General features: G+C 39.6%; 2 protein-coding genes across 20 annotated transcripts in view; one reads left to right on the top strand and one right to left on the bottom strand.

Annotated features, from left to right (window-relative positions):
* The window catches only part of VEPH1 (ventricular zone expressed PH domain containing 1), a 206,920-nt gene that overhangs the window by 59,670 nt on the left and 132,223 nt on the right, over positions 1–15,027 (top strand). For 18 of the 19 annotated variants that reach the window (XR_012906258.1, XR_012906259.1, XR_012906257.1 and 15 more), the window contains one exon: positions 13,568–13,734. The exons of the other annotated variant lie outside the window; for it this stretch is intronic. Coding sequence is in view for 13 of the 18 variants with exons in the window: in XM_025184859.2 (XP_025040644.2) it covers positions 13,568–13,734 (167 nt within the window). In the remaining 5 variants the exon portion in view is untranslated. The remainder of the gene's footprint in view (positions 1–13,567; positions 13,735–15,027) is intronic. 19 annotated transcript variants of the gene reach the window in all.
* Positions 2,231–8,350, bottom strand: PTX3 (pentraxin 3). Its single transcript, XM_006123464.4, has 3 exons — positions 8,067–8,350; positions 7,094–7,624; positions 2,231–3,535 (listed from the first exon to the last, which is right to left on the bottom strand). The coding sequence occupies exons 1-3, from the start codon at positions 8,209–8,211 to the stop codon at positions 2,919–2,921; spliced, it is 1,293 nt and encodes a 430-aa protein (XP_006123526.2). The 5' UTR covers positions 8,212–8,350; the 3' UTR covers positions 2,231–2,918.

The raw sequence follows: 15,027 nt of genomic DNA, 5'->3' as shown, positions 1-15,027 counted from the left end.
TGGGGCTCTCAATCGAGATAGCACATCTACATTAGGGAAGCCTACCTTGGACTAATTTTGAGGCTTCCCTGCAGTGTAGTCGTGCTATTTCAAAATAAGTTATTTTGGAATAATTCTTCCACAGTAGCTTATTTTGAAATAAGCGTGCAGTGTAGACGAACCCTAACAGACTAACTCAGTTTTCAATACATGGATGTGCACAACCTGCACCCCACACTGATAAAGGCACTGTGCGTTGAGGAGTTCCATGATGGCAATAGGAGAGACAGAACCCTTCCCACTTCCAAGGAATAGCAGCATTGCTGCCTCACATTCACTACTGCAGTCTCAGAACCCCATTATTGATGGTTTCTATGGAGGAATGTGGTCAGTCGATCCATGTTGTTACAGTTCTGTGGGCCCTGATTTTGTCCCTCCCACTCCCAAGAGCTTCTTGCATGCTAGTGCGAAGGAAGCCCTGACAGGACACAGCAGGCTTCCTAAATCCCATACTCCCACATGCACATGGTAGAATTATACTGGGTCTGCAAAAGCTTGCAACATCCAGGGAGTATTTTCAGTGTGGGATATTGGTGTTTACTAGCAGGCATCGTATTATATATTCCAGAGGAAGAAGACATTAAAGAATGTTAAAGTTAGGGAAGCACCAAAAGCTGGGAAACAACAAAGTCACCCACACAGCCTTAAATCTGCCTCCTGAGTGATGAATTGCAATACAACACAATGAGCTATGTGCCCACATGCTATATTTTCTACAGGAGTCCACCTCCTTCAGTGCACAGATTGCAAAGTGAATGAGATGGGGCTGCACTGGGTATGCAGGGAATGTGAGGCACTCTACTTCCGGCTTGGCAGAGAGATTTCTGACCCCCAGAGGAGGTGGCTGGGGTAGTGAGGAAGGTTCCATTTTACTCAGGGGAATAAGAAGAAAAGAGCAGCAGCTGGTAGGCAGATGGGTGTCCAGTTGAAGGAGGAGGGGTGGGGGAGGGGAATCAAAGGCCTGAAAATGAGCATACGGTATTCATCTTCAGCTACGGAACATTTCCAAATTAGACCGGGTGTGGTAGCAGATGAAAGGCTATCCCAGAACCATAGCATTTTTGTTAGGTACAGGAACAGGGAAGTGGGGTAGAGATAGTCTTGAAAATTATTTTTTGAAGTTGTAATTGTTCTGCAACATTAATGTATGTGTTTGTCTATATTTTATGGAACAAAGTATATAGAGATGGACTTGACAAAGTTGTTGGTTTGGAATGTCTGAGTTCCCTGAAATGTGAAGGTGCATCCTCTGGTCCAGAGCAGATTATTTGGGATGCTATTTGATCTTGGAATCTCATAATTTTCTCCACTGCAAAGATTGTTTGTAAATTTCACTGAATCAATGTCTGAAGTTTGTATGACTGAACATTTTTAATGCAGCTACATTGTTCTTGGTGTATCTGTTTGTCTCAGAGCAATTAGACTGTAGGTAGGATAAGCCATGTTGGCAACATCAGCAGGAGTCCACGGTGCACTGAGAGCCATTTTAGGAGTTCCACCAAGCTGAGCCATCCAGAGCTCTGGGCCCCAGCACTCTATCAAGCAAAATCCCCAAGCCACAGCATAAGACACCCTGCAGGGCTGAAGTCCCAAGCCAAAGCACGGAGCTGCCCCAATGCTTCCAGGGGCAGAAACACTGAGTCCCCTGCCCTGGGGGGTAAAACCATTGAGCTCCTCATCCCATACGGCTTGCAAAACCACTCTGTAGGGCAGAAGCCCCTCCTTCCCCAAGGCTGAATCCCAGAGACACCCCTCCCCGACTATGGAATTTTTTTGGCATTTGGGAGTGGGGCATTCAAAAGAAAAAGGTTGAGAACGCCTGCACTAGATGCCACTGTGTGTGTGTGTGTGTGTGTGTGAGAGAGAGAGTGTGTACTTGGAGGCAGAAAACTTCAAGGTAGAGAGAAAATTACCTTGTCTGAATTCCTTATTGTTTCTGTGATACTGTAAGATAGCTGTCTGTAGGCAGAATTGAACCGGGGAACCTCTGGAGCTTAGAACATAAGTCTCTACTGCAGGGCTGACAAAGATTGGGACTGAATCCAACTTCCCAAGACACAAGATTTGGCCTGTGGAGGCCTCAGCCAGTTAGTTCCCTGCCTGCTTTGCCCCTCCTTAACACTTGATGTGAAAAAACAGCATGTAATGTATTACTGTCAACATTCATCTTCTGGACAAATTGTGGGCAGTGTCAGTTTGATAAAGTATTTTATTTACAAGACAACTTTACAAAAATAATTTCAATAAAATTATTACAAAATCCATTTACAATATAATACAGCTGTATCTTCACAAAAGGTAACACTGGGCTATTATGGGGAATACTATGTCTAGTTATACATTAGAATAATCCTTAGCATAAATAATGTTTCAAAGAAGACAGTAACTTCATGATAGTGTACATACCAGTAACAAAGAGTAATAAACAACAACAAATATTACTTTATAAATCACAGATGTTTCATTTATAAGAGTGACATTAACAATATGAAAACAAACTGGGAATCACAGAGCAAATGCAACAGTCTTATGTAAGTTCTATAAAAGCAGTTCCAGCCATTGTTTGCATATTTTTAGCTTAGCCATGAATGTAAGCACAACATTTTGCTCTCAACTGTGTGCAAATAGCCCCATGGCCATGAATCTGAAAACGCTAAGTTAGAGTGTTAGCAGTTTATCTGTATTTAAAGACATCTTTTCCAATATAATTTGGCCAAGACAGCAGACAGAGATCAAATCCAATACCTGAATACCTCTTGTGTACTTGTAATACAATTTTTTCTTGAAGTTTAAGAATTTAGACCCTCTTGTTTGTACCTATTGGTATATTGTTGTTAATGAAAATTCATTCTTCAGTTCAGGATCTAGTTTCTCAGTATTTAAGAAATATATTGAGCTCCTCCATGTGTCAGAATCTCTGTCACTCCCCACCCAACAACATTGCCCCTGATATTACATGAATCTTCTGCTCTAGGCCGTGCTGTTATCTCCTCACTGCTGAGAACTCTATCCCAGAGATTAAAACCAGTCAATTTTCCTGAAAAGGCTAAAGTTTCATCAAAACCACCCCCGACACAGCAACCATTCTTTTCTTGGCCCAGCTGCAAAATTCCTCCATCAGGAATGGTATGAGCCCCTGCTATTTCTGAGGCAGTAGCGACAAGCTCCCCATTTGCCCACAATGATATGGTCCCGTTGTCTGAGCTCCAAGTGCCACAATAGTGTTCCCATTGTCCAGGAGAAGTTGTGTTTGGAGCAATTAACTGGTTCTGGTAACTACCCACAGCAAGTACTGCAGACTCACGGCTGAGATAGAATTGAATTTCATATGGATTTCTCTTTGTTCCATAGGAGAATATAATCGTTTTGTCCAGCACCTCAGTCACTTTGACCCAAATGCAGGCAGTAAAGGATTGAAGCATCATTTCAACAGTTGGGTGAACACTCCCAAAGATCTTTTTGGAACGCATTGGGAATAAAATCGCAGTTTCACATCCTGAGGGGGGGAAAAACAGAATTAGAAATGTTATTCTACCCCATCTAATTTCTGTAAAAGGTGAAGTATTTGTACTTCATAGTTTGAATTCTTGACATAAACTTACTGCGTTAGTCTGGGCTTTTCAAAGGGATTGGGCTTCTTTGAAAATCCCAAACCATGCAATATATTGTAGGAATGTGTGATCAACTCAATGAATTGAATCTTTTATTGCCATGGGATTGAGATAATCACATTGCTTGAATCAGACAGGTCATCCCAAAGAAGTGGCTTGAATCAGACAGGTCATCCCAAAGAAGTGGCTATAAAAAAATTACAGCATCTCTGCACAATGACACATTTTGTTTCATGTGTGTCTTTTTTTTTTAAGTCTCAGTGTTATTTTCTCCCTAAGAATACGTTTCATGGAAAGAGCAATGCTGTTGTCATGAGAGAAACTCAATGCCTCTATACGCTCCTCTTAGAGTAGCTGGAAATTTCTTCTATAACTTGTGAAACACAAACATTGGATAGCTATGATCACATACTATATGGATTACAAAGAACAATACAGTGTATTACCATATTAGATAATGGCTACAACTTTGGAAAGTGCCTAAGTGACAGACTAGCCTATGCTCCATTGATTTTGAAGAGACTTAAGCTTATAAGTGCCAAAGTCACCTTTGACCAACCCTGTTATATCATTTAGCTGCTTTTGAAAAATTTCCCTGGTGTTCTGAACACATGACATAGCATGAAGACATTATGACTCAGATAAACACAATTCTAAGTAAAGGAAATGCTGTCGTTCATTTCTTAATATTTTTGCATATAGAAAGGAATGGAATCAAAGAGGCCCACTGTGCCAGACTCTGAACATGGTTATATCAGTGTATATCCAGAGCAACTCCACTGACACCATGCCAGTTATTCTAGTTAATTACACTGGCGTAACTGAACAGAATCTGGCACACAATACATTACAGAACAACTTTTCAACTAGAATAGATTAAAATCCTGATTAGTTCCCATGTGAAAATGAGCTCAGTGTTTTCATCCTACTTCCCTGTGCATATCTATCCCCACCATAATTTCTTCACTTGATTTGTCACAGGTGGTGGTCTCTCCAGGCATGGACCAGAACAATGGGTGTTGGAAGGCAGGCGATTGACAGAGCCATGCAGAGGAACTTACAAAACTGCTTGCCTACTCCAAACGTGGCTTTAGTGCTATTACTCATTAACTTTCAACTGCCCTAAATTGCTCCCCTCCCGACAGTTAATATAAATGAACTAAAAAGACTAATTTTTTAAAAAGCTCTGCTCCCATATTCAATCAGTGATGATGGGTGTCTTGATAACAAAAATTAGATTAATGATGGCCAATAACAGAAATCCATTCAAGAAAGAAAAGTAACTAATGATAAATCCACAGGCATATTTAACAGTCTCAATACTGTTGTCTAGTTAATATATGATACATTAATATTCTAGTTGACTTAGAAGAGGTTCTGCTACAATTAAGCTGACATTTCCTGTTGAAGCAAGCTATAGAAGCTAAAATGTCTAAAATATGCTCTAAAATCTTTGTTTTAATGAATGAAGACTCTTTCTGCCTTCCAGGATTAGACTGCTGCATTATTTCATATGCTGGTTGCTTTGAACTTTCAGCACAATAAATATTTTTTTCATTGGCTTTTTTGAGGGGTGGGTATATGGTGGGGAGCAGCTGTAGATAGACACTACTTAAAAATGTTAGGAATACTATCTTGAAACAGCTTTTTAATTAGCAGAGTTTCTGGCTTTATTATTGAGGACTAAACAAAATTAAAACCAGCTTCATCGAAGAACAACAAAAGTGTGTTTAGAAAATCCCTTAAGAAGTACGTCTGGCAGTAATTCAAGATGTGAGAAATCAAAACCAGTTGCTGGAAAATCTCTCGGAAAAGATCTCCAGAGAGTCATATGAAGTATTTAAATATATATATTACTAATATATTATAACAGATAGATAGAATAAGATATTTTCTGTAAAAATATGTAGAGAGATTCTGCCACATTTACATAGCTGTAATTCAGGAGTAAGTCTAATGAATCAACAGCATTACTCTGGATTCACACACAGTGGATATGAGATAGAAATGCAATGGTTAAACATGTCAGAACACTACTACTAAGTTATCTTGCCCTCTGGTTCATACAAATATGCAAAAATGAAAACTGAATGAGCGGCTTCACTTTTCTTTCATAGTATGAGTTTGGCATATTGAGGGAGAGACTTGAATAACGATCTTAATATCATACTAGTTTTGGAAAAGACAACATTTTGCACAAGCTAAAGGAATATTGCTGTGTAATCATTGCCTCTATCACCCTCCTCTCTTCCCCATGCTAGTATGACACTTTATACTATTTTCACCCACTGCTTCTGGTTACAAAGCTATTCTAAATTAAAACTGAATTTGTGGTTTATTGTTATAGGATACATCTTGTTCAAGGTTATAAAATGCCTTAATATTATTTTAATGGGTACAAATGTGAATTATTGTTTGCATTTATGGCTACATTTTCAAAGCTGTATGATATATGCCTACACATGCAGCTTACTTTTGTAAGAACTCACATTTGCAGCATCACTGCATGGTCTCCAGCACAAACTGTGTAACTGCATTCCTCACTTCCCACATGTATACACAAATATGGGGTTTTATGATTCCAATGTGCATGCATTTTTGTCCTTGCTAGAAATTTTGGTCCATAAAATCGTTATATTGGTAATATTTATGACAGTTGGAGTTATAGACATTCAATAGATTTGAGCTTTATATCTGAAAAATGTGTAATGTGGTGGGAGTAATATTTCTTATACCTCTTTAGTTTCTACAATTACTTCAGTCAGGTACCACACAACAGTGTATAGAAAATATACAACACAGGATTTGAAATACTAACTCAAGCTGCTGGACCCATCTAGCCTAGTATCCAGACCTTAGATTTCATCAGTGTCTCATACTGAAAAAGAAAACAAACCCCTATATACAATATGCACAGGGAAAGCTGTTTCTTCCTGACCTGCCGAGGGTGAGTTGTATTTGCCCAGAAGCATGACATTTGATTAGCTGTTGCCTGTTGACATTGTGAGTTGATGCTCCTAGTGCCCAGCTAGAATTTGGTGAGATGGATGTAGCAGTTGGGTTAGAAAAGGTAAAGCCTTGCAGATATGGAGAAAATGAAAGGTTTATGTGAACTAAGGTGGCAATCTGGACCTGGGAAGATGAAGAGCAAGAAAATGTCAAGATTTCCTTGTTATTTTAAACAGACTATGTCTACTGTTTATTGATCACAGCCTTAGTCTGGAAGCCTCTCTTAGCCTCAGCATAACCATTGGGGTTGATTTACTCTAATAATAATTTATTGGATTTTTCTTTGGTCCTCACATTTGAAAAGCAGGCCAGCTCTTTATAGAGAGCATACACATCCATGACCTAAGAATGCTTGTCTGAGGTTTGGACATTGCTGTTCTGGACAGGGTATTAAAAGAGAGAATTCTGACATGTGCTACTTGGCACAGACTTACCAGCTGGCAGCGAGTGCTGAGCTGCCCACTTTTGCGATCCTTTCAGTTCAGCTCGTGTTTGCTGTAGTTCTTCCCACAGAGAGTTCAAAATGAACTTGTCCTCTCTAGCTATGTAACTGGATTTATCTGGCTGCTGAAAACCTGTCTCCACTTTAGCTGCCCTCTGCCAAACGCTTTCCAGCTGGGTGAGTCTGTTAGACACATTGTGACTTAGCTGCAGAATCTCATCAAGAATCTTTCTTTGCTCAGATTCATGAAGTGTCTTGGACTCCTGAATGTGATTGCTGTTCCTCCTCAGTGTTTGGTCCACCTGGGACAAGACTTGGGAGGTGACTTTCTCAATGGTGGTGGTGCATGTGCCGGCAAAGTTAGCCACAAACTGGATCATTTCTGTTCGTAGTGTTTGCAGTTCCACCTTAAGGATTTCATCAATGGACTGAAGCAACATGTTCTCTTTCATCTGTGAGTTCTCAAGCATGATGAAGAGTTTGTCCCATTTTGTATGCTCTTGCTGACAGTTACATGAAATAGCTGAAGAACAAGACACAGATGTTACTATTTCTCTTCATGTTTTCAAACAAAGGAGTTATTTAATAAAATCTCTCCTAATTTATTGCCTATGCTCTCTAAGCTGCCAGTGCTTTCCCTCAGAATTAAAACAGAAGGCAAGGCAATGTGTAATTTGACTTTTCTAAGAATCCTAGCTTCCTTCCCAACATTTCTTTCATAAGGAAGAACTGGATAATAAGGGGTATAGAGAGATTTTTCAGGAACATGCTAAAATATATGTATCATCTGTCTGTGTTAATCTGCTTTTCCAAAAGAACTTTCATTTTATTTAAAAATAGTATGTTTTCAATAATTGTTGCAAGAGCTAAGTAACAAAGAGCATGATTTAAATAGCTTCTCTTTGTTTTTTATAGAAACTGCTATCTTGTGTTTAATAACACAAAACTAGTTTAAATCCACTTACTTTCTTCAGTAGCAGGAACCATGCTTTCTATTTCATTCTCGAAATTCAGGAACATGAGATCATAGTCCTCATTGTTCAGAGCAGAGGAGGAAGACCAGAGAGCACAAAGTAGAATTGTCAAAGAAAGCATTTCTTGAGACAGCATTCTGCGGCTTTTTCCTAAAAGTCTCTGAGTCTTCTGGAGTTAAGATCTCTCAGAATTGAGAAGAGATGAGACTATCAGAGTCAGACCCAGAAAGCCCTTAATAAATACTTGGAGAGTTCCTGAATGTGAATGAATGAGTAACGCCAGTGCCACTGCTGTAATAAGAGTGCTTCTGACTGTTATTTTTTTTGGATGGGAGTAGGGGGAGGCGTGCAAGTTGCACAATCTTGAACCTTAAAAGTTTACAATGTGGGTGGATTAACTTGAGGAGGGGAAAGAATGGGGAAAGCTGCTCTTGCAACTGTGACTTTTCCTTTGAGACTAGACTTTTGTAACATGAAGAGGCAGCACTGACAAAGAGAACAAGGGGGACTAAATCTCTGTGAATCTGATGGATGAAAGCAGGATAATCTTTTTACTCTCTTGTGCTATTTTACATCCCTTTTTATAAAACAAGTTGTTTCCAGTGAACCTATTTATGAATTCATTTTATATTAAGATCTGTCTCTCTTCACGGAAGGATTGGAAGAAAAACTAAAACAGCTAGAATTCTTTTAGATAGAGGTATTTTATTTCAGAAGTAACTTTCACTTAGCAGCTGCATAATTTGACTATTGAAGCTAAAATACAATGCCAGCATTTTTCAATTAACTTGAAAAAGCCCCAAATGGATTACTCTTGGATAAGCTATTCATCCAGTGCTTAGATAGTACTGTTGCTTAGCAATAGGTGTTATATGAAATTGTTGGTCGATAGGTTACCTTTGTCTGTCTAGCTATGGAGAACTCAGTTACACTTTGCAAAAGTGTTTGAACCTTTTATTGTTTCAGTGTCCTCCTTTTGGGTCAAGTTCAATGGTAACATGATGGTGTAAATGAAATGATGGGTATAAGTTACTTAGAAACTGGGTATAAATGATAATAAGCAGTAAAAGGGTGTAACTTGTAACAATTTGACATTTCATGGTTATGCAAAATGAGTGTCGCTTTCATGCACATAGGTTACAAAAGGGTAGCAGAAAAAGCAATTGAAGGATGCAAGATAAAGTACTTCTTGCTCCTAGCTTAGTTCCCAATTTATTGTATTTTAACACCCTCATCTTACCTTGAAGGTGTCTTTTTTTAACAAAGCAACACAAATATCTGCATATGGTATGAAACTGTCAAATTCACCTTCAGCCCGAATCCCTTAATAGCCTTGGTTGCATGGAATGTTAGTCCTGGCCCTAACATTTCTCATTTCCAAATGGTCTATCCCTTTAGCATCCACAGCTCCTCAGAAGAGGAGCTATGTGCTAACAGTGAAAGCTAATGGAAAGTATACTATGTGAGGGACTTATGTTTTATGGAATGGAAGGATGAGTTTTGTTTCCAATGTCATATTCATATGGCTAACAAATGACTGTGATGTCTGTCTATGTACTGTATGAAGTTAAGTAGTACTATCTGCTGGTGTTTGGCTATTTGTTAATACTCCTGTGATAACCTCTGGATACACATCAGTGATCACAAGACATTAGATCCATCTTAACCGAGGAGAATATACTGGGAAGACCCTGCTATACAATGGTGTTTTACTCTTGGCCAGGCACTGAGTGAAGTGCTGCTCTTTACAAAAACTTGATTCAGCAGCAAGTGAGAGAGATGTGGAGAGGGTCCTGTTTTGTAATGAGTCTTTGATAACAATGTGCATTGCCATCCTTGGGAGTTCAGCTTGTAAAACAAAGGCAATGTGTAGCCCTAGACCTATAGGCAGGGTGGAGAAAAAATCACTGGGTGTTCTTCATCATTACATTACACTTTTCATACATGTTGGAATGCCACCCACCTGCAGCAGTGAACAGGGAAAATTGATGGGACCAGCAGTGAAGGGCACAGTCCCAGTGGCAAGGGGAGGGAGACTGTGGCACTCATTTACCAGTTGGGGGTGATTGGTGCTGATTGGCCAGAATTCCCTATCTCCCAGGGTTTAGCTCAGTGCAGGAGACATGTGGAGAGGTCAAGAAGGAACCTGTCTGGGAGGTCAAGAAGGAACTTTCTGTCCGTGAGCCAATTGACAGATGACCAGGGAACTTTCTGCCTTCCCCACAACACCTGCAAGCCTCAGTGTGTTAAGTAAAAGTTTACTTATGGTAGCCCCAAGAGGTGCTAACTGCACTCTGTGGGCCTTGTATTAGGCACTGCACATACTCATAATGAGAGATCAGCAGAGAGACACAGAGCCTTGACGTGGACACAGTAGCAAAATGAGGACATAGAATGCATAGAATTAAGCAGCGAGATGCAACTTTTATTAAACTGCATATGGAAGGAATGCAGGATTTCTGTAAGAACTAAATAGTCCAGAAAAGAAAATATACTTGATTAAATCTACTTGTTTAGGGAAAGTACAACCACTCTCAGGGGTACCCCAGACTCAGAAGAACAGTCTAGGTGCAACGAAGGAGGTTCCTTGCTCTGCCTTAGTACTGACTTGTTTAAACAGGAGCAGAAGTAATCCATCTTGCCAAGGGTGGTGATTGTTCTCTCAGGCTCCAGAAGACTAGCCTGATTCAGAGACATTGCTTGAGGAGCTTGTAAATAGGGGCCTTGAAGTAAGGGCCGCTATTAAACAAGCTCCTTCCAGGAGACTTGATGGAAGGGCACTCACTTATTTTTTATTAGTGTCCGACTTTTGGTTCCTGCTGTTGGGATTGTCTGATACTCCCCTGGGAGAAAGTAGGCCGGGGCTCATTTGCAGTGCCAACCCTAGCCACAAAAGTGGACACAGTATCTACACTCCTTTATACTAGTCACTAAAATGTAGATTTCAGTTCAAACTCAAGGGGAAATCTAGGGAAGTTTAAGTCAGTGTAATGTGTTGTTCTTTTATCTATCATTATAAATTGGACCTCTGCTAGCCCCACTTACTGACATGCAAGGGCTTATCTACACAGAGAAACTGATCAACATAGCTGTATCAGCTATGCTGCGGTAGCTAAATTGGTCATTTCCCCAGTGATACCCGTCACCTTTCAGTATAGCCTTTGTTGTCTGGTATTTAGCTATGTGACTATGACAAAATAAACCGATTTTGTAACCAAGGGGCCATATGCGGCCCCTACACTGCATGCGCACATCTAAATGTCTACACAACAGAGTTTTTTCAGAAAAATGGCAGTTTTTCTGAAAAAACTTCACTCATGTCCACACTGCAATCGCGTTCTTTCAAAAGAAAATTGAAAGAACAATGGGGTTTTTCTATCATCGGTAATCCTCTTTCTACGAGGAAGAGGCCTTTTTCCGAAAGAGCTCTTTCAGAAAAAGGTGTTTGTGGACGGGGAAGAGGGAGTTCTTTCACAAGAAGAGGAAAGAAGAAAAAGCACAGGTGTCCTGGTGGCTACTCCATCCATAGTAATCACAATTTAAATGCGAGATAGTGACCATTCAGTGTTTTCGCTATCTTTCAATAAAGTAGATCACTTTTTCGATGCACTTTGGCAGTGTGGACGCACTCTTTCAGAAGGAGTTTTTTTGGAAGATCTTGTCCGGAAAAGCTTCTTCTGAAAGAAGCCTGTAGTGTAGTCATAGCCTAACTGGGTAGAATTTTCAAAGAAGCCTAAGTGATTTAGGAGCACAACTCTCATTAATTTACAGTGAAATTTGTTCTAAATAAGTTAGGTTCTCTTAAGATTTCACCCAATAATATCTGTGGGGGTTTTGGACAAAGAATGTGGATAAAATGTGACCTAAAACTGAACTTGTGAGGTAGGAAAATAACTTCCCCTGCCTGCTAATTTCTTTGGGATAATTCATTAGCAAATATCTTTCCCTTATGACTGTCCCTTATGCTGTCCATCCTGAAAAATTCCAAATTGCTTAACAAACATTATATTTATAGCACAGCCTACATGAAACAAACTTTGTTGCGAAAGAAAAAGATGTATGACCCTCCTGTATAAGAGGGGGAAATACCGGGCAGGGATTTACACGTTTCCAGTATATATGGATATAAAACACATCACTTCTGATCATGGTTGAGAAATCTTCAGTTACCACAGATGAATAATGATAGGGTAATAGCCTAGATCCTGCCAAGTCCCCTTTGTTCTGCTCTCTTAAAACTACCCTATATGGGAAACCAAGGATTTCTGACAGATGAAGGCTACCTACTCTCTAGAGTCAGGAGTGGAATGGGGGTATGGCTGGACGTGCTGCACTGTGGTATTGTCTGTAGGTGTGATAGGCTCTGTTGGTTGTTACAAGCTGGCACTATGAAAAATAACACTGAGGCTATTCAAAGTTACACTTTAATTTAATTTACAGTCAGTTTTTGATTAGGCCTTTATTGTATCTTCTTTGAACTTGGTGTGGTAAAATTGTACTAACTGCAGGATTTTCAACTAACACATATAAACTTTTTCTAGAATCCAATGCATGGCCTGTTTATCTTCCAAAGCACAAATTAAAATGGAAGAAAAAGCAGGAGGCCAATATTCCTGTTCCTATTGGAAACCAAATCCACAGAGACTTTAAGTACTTTAAAGTCTTTAAAGGATTTAGAGAGTGGATCCATACTACATAGTGATAGGCAGATGTTTTCCATATGTCGTGGAAATACAACTTAAACATTCCAAGACAGGCATGTACAGCTTGTTATGTATATTTCTGAGAGACTTGGTTTCAAATTAAATTGTACAGGCACATCTTCAAACACAAGAAAAAGTGTGAGAGTGTTTTGCATGTGTCTCTCTGATTGATTCTCCCATCTCTTTCCTTTGACCCCGGGAAATGACGCCCTAACCACTTATGTTCAAATTCACCTTCATGCTTGTTTATTTCTTTAAATAACCAAATACTGTTTAAATATATTCGTTGTTTCATTTGAGTCTTTTAATCACAGCAAAAGAGAAAAATAGTTACTGCACGTTCTGTTGTCCCTTTCACGTTCATTTAAAAGCACACTTACTCTGTCTTTTAGAACTCAGTTAAATATCATCTAAGTCTGAGATCTCATCAGACAGCCTTCATTTACAAGTGCTTGCACTCAAGGCTGAAAATAGTGATGAGGAAATAATGATTAGGAAATGTTTTCTATTTTCCCCATATTGCTTCACCTAGTGGAAATTCCTCCTTGAGTAATTTGTTTGTTTGGGTTTGTTTTTGTTTGTTTGTTCCTTGATTCAAGATACATGTTTTACCTCTGTGTACTTTGTTTAGTTTTTCTGTATTCCAGTGATTCTCAAATTAAAAGTTGTTAATGTGCTGCACCTGTATACAGGTACTCGGTGATAGGGAAGTTGGTATGAGAGAGGCCAGCATGACAAATAAAGCTTTGAAACACATTTCTCTGGATTACTCTGTTTTCACTCTAACAGGAAATTCAATGTTGCTGCGTGTATTGCCCTCTGTGTATGAAAAACACCCACAGCCAATTAACAGTCATTTGACGGAGCTCGTGGCACTGATGCCTCAGCTGGAGCAAACAGAACAGCACCATCTTCTAAGGCTATTTCAAATAGTGGCAAGAAAAAAGCAACCTGAGGTAAATATATAATACCAGACAATTCCAGCACAGTGGAATGAGGTTATTCACCCTTTGAAGAGTTTAATATTCAGAACATTTTGATAGTGCATGTGCTGTACCCATTCTCAATCCAGTAAAATGTCCCATGTGCTGCATTTATCAGGTTGGTGGTTCTCAGTGTTTTCCATACCAAGCTCCCATATTTCAATAGAAAAAGTTTTTGGGACTCCTTGCATATAGCCATGAAAAAGTGATCCTGATCCTACCAGATCTATTCGGGACCCCTCCTCCCCACTAGAAATGTATATGCTGGACAGGTCTAACACTCAAACAATACTGCAAACATTTTGTGCAACTGCTTGTTTAATTTGGCAAACTAATTTGGTTCAACCACTTCCACTTTTGCTCTCTGCAGACGTTTGAGATGTAGAGGTCTGTTTACAAAAATGCTTGTGTAAAGTGCACTTTAGTGACCAGGGTGAATATTTGTGGAAATTGAATTTTAAATTCAAATGTGTATGCCGGAGGTGTTTGCGACTCTCACCATTCAGCTTTTCGACCAATTACAACTAAGCAGCACACCTCAAATTTTGAATATTTGCGATCAGTTCATGTAGTATAGTTTCAACAAGGTACCAGAAAAAAAATGCAAGGACAAAAAAAGAAAAGGACACTGAATTTGTCAAACAAATTTACTTGTTGCTAAAGAGATGGTCAAATTTCCAGGTAGGAAAGTAGTCAGAGATCTGATGTTTTTACTGTGTTAGAGAATGTAATGTAGTGAGTTTACATGATGGCTGTGTCTAGACTGGCATGATTTTCCGGAAATGCTTTTAAAGGAAAAGTTTTCTATTAAAAGCATTTTCGGAACATAGCGTCTAGATTGGCATGGACGCTTTTCCGCAAAAGCACTTTTTGCGGAAAAGCGTCCGTGCCAATCTAGACACGCTTTTCCGCAAAAAAGCCCCGATCGCCATTTTGGCGATCAGGGCTTTTTTGAGGAAAACAAATCCGAGCTGTCTACACTGGCCCTTTTGCGCAAAAGTTTTGTGCAAAAGGTCTTTTGCCCGAACGGGAGCAGCATAGTATTTCCTCAAGAAGCACTGATTTCTTACAGTAGGAAGTCAGTGCTTTTGCGGAAATTCAAGCGGTCAGTATAGATAGCTGGCAAGTTTTTCCGGAAAAGCGGCTGATTTTCCGGAAAATCTGGCCAGTCTAGACACAGCCAAGGTGTGCTGTTATCTACACAGTGGCTGTGTCTACATTGGCACCCCTTTCCGGAAAAGGGATGCTAATGAGACCAGTCGGAAT

Source organism: Pelodiscus sinensis, chromosome 10 (genome assembly GCF_049634645.1).
Source record: "Pelodiscus sinensis isolate JC-2024 chromosome 10, ASM4963464v1, whole genome shotgun sequence".
Taxonomy (NCBI): domain Eukaryota; kingdom Metazoa; phylum Chordata; order Testudines; family Trionychidae; genus Pelodiscus; species Pelodiscus sinensis.
The sequence above is the reverse complement of the archived record's forward strand: the minus strand, read 5'-3'. Positions and strand labels throughout refer to the sequence as shown.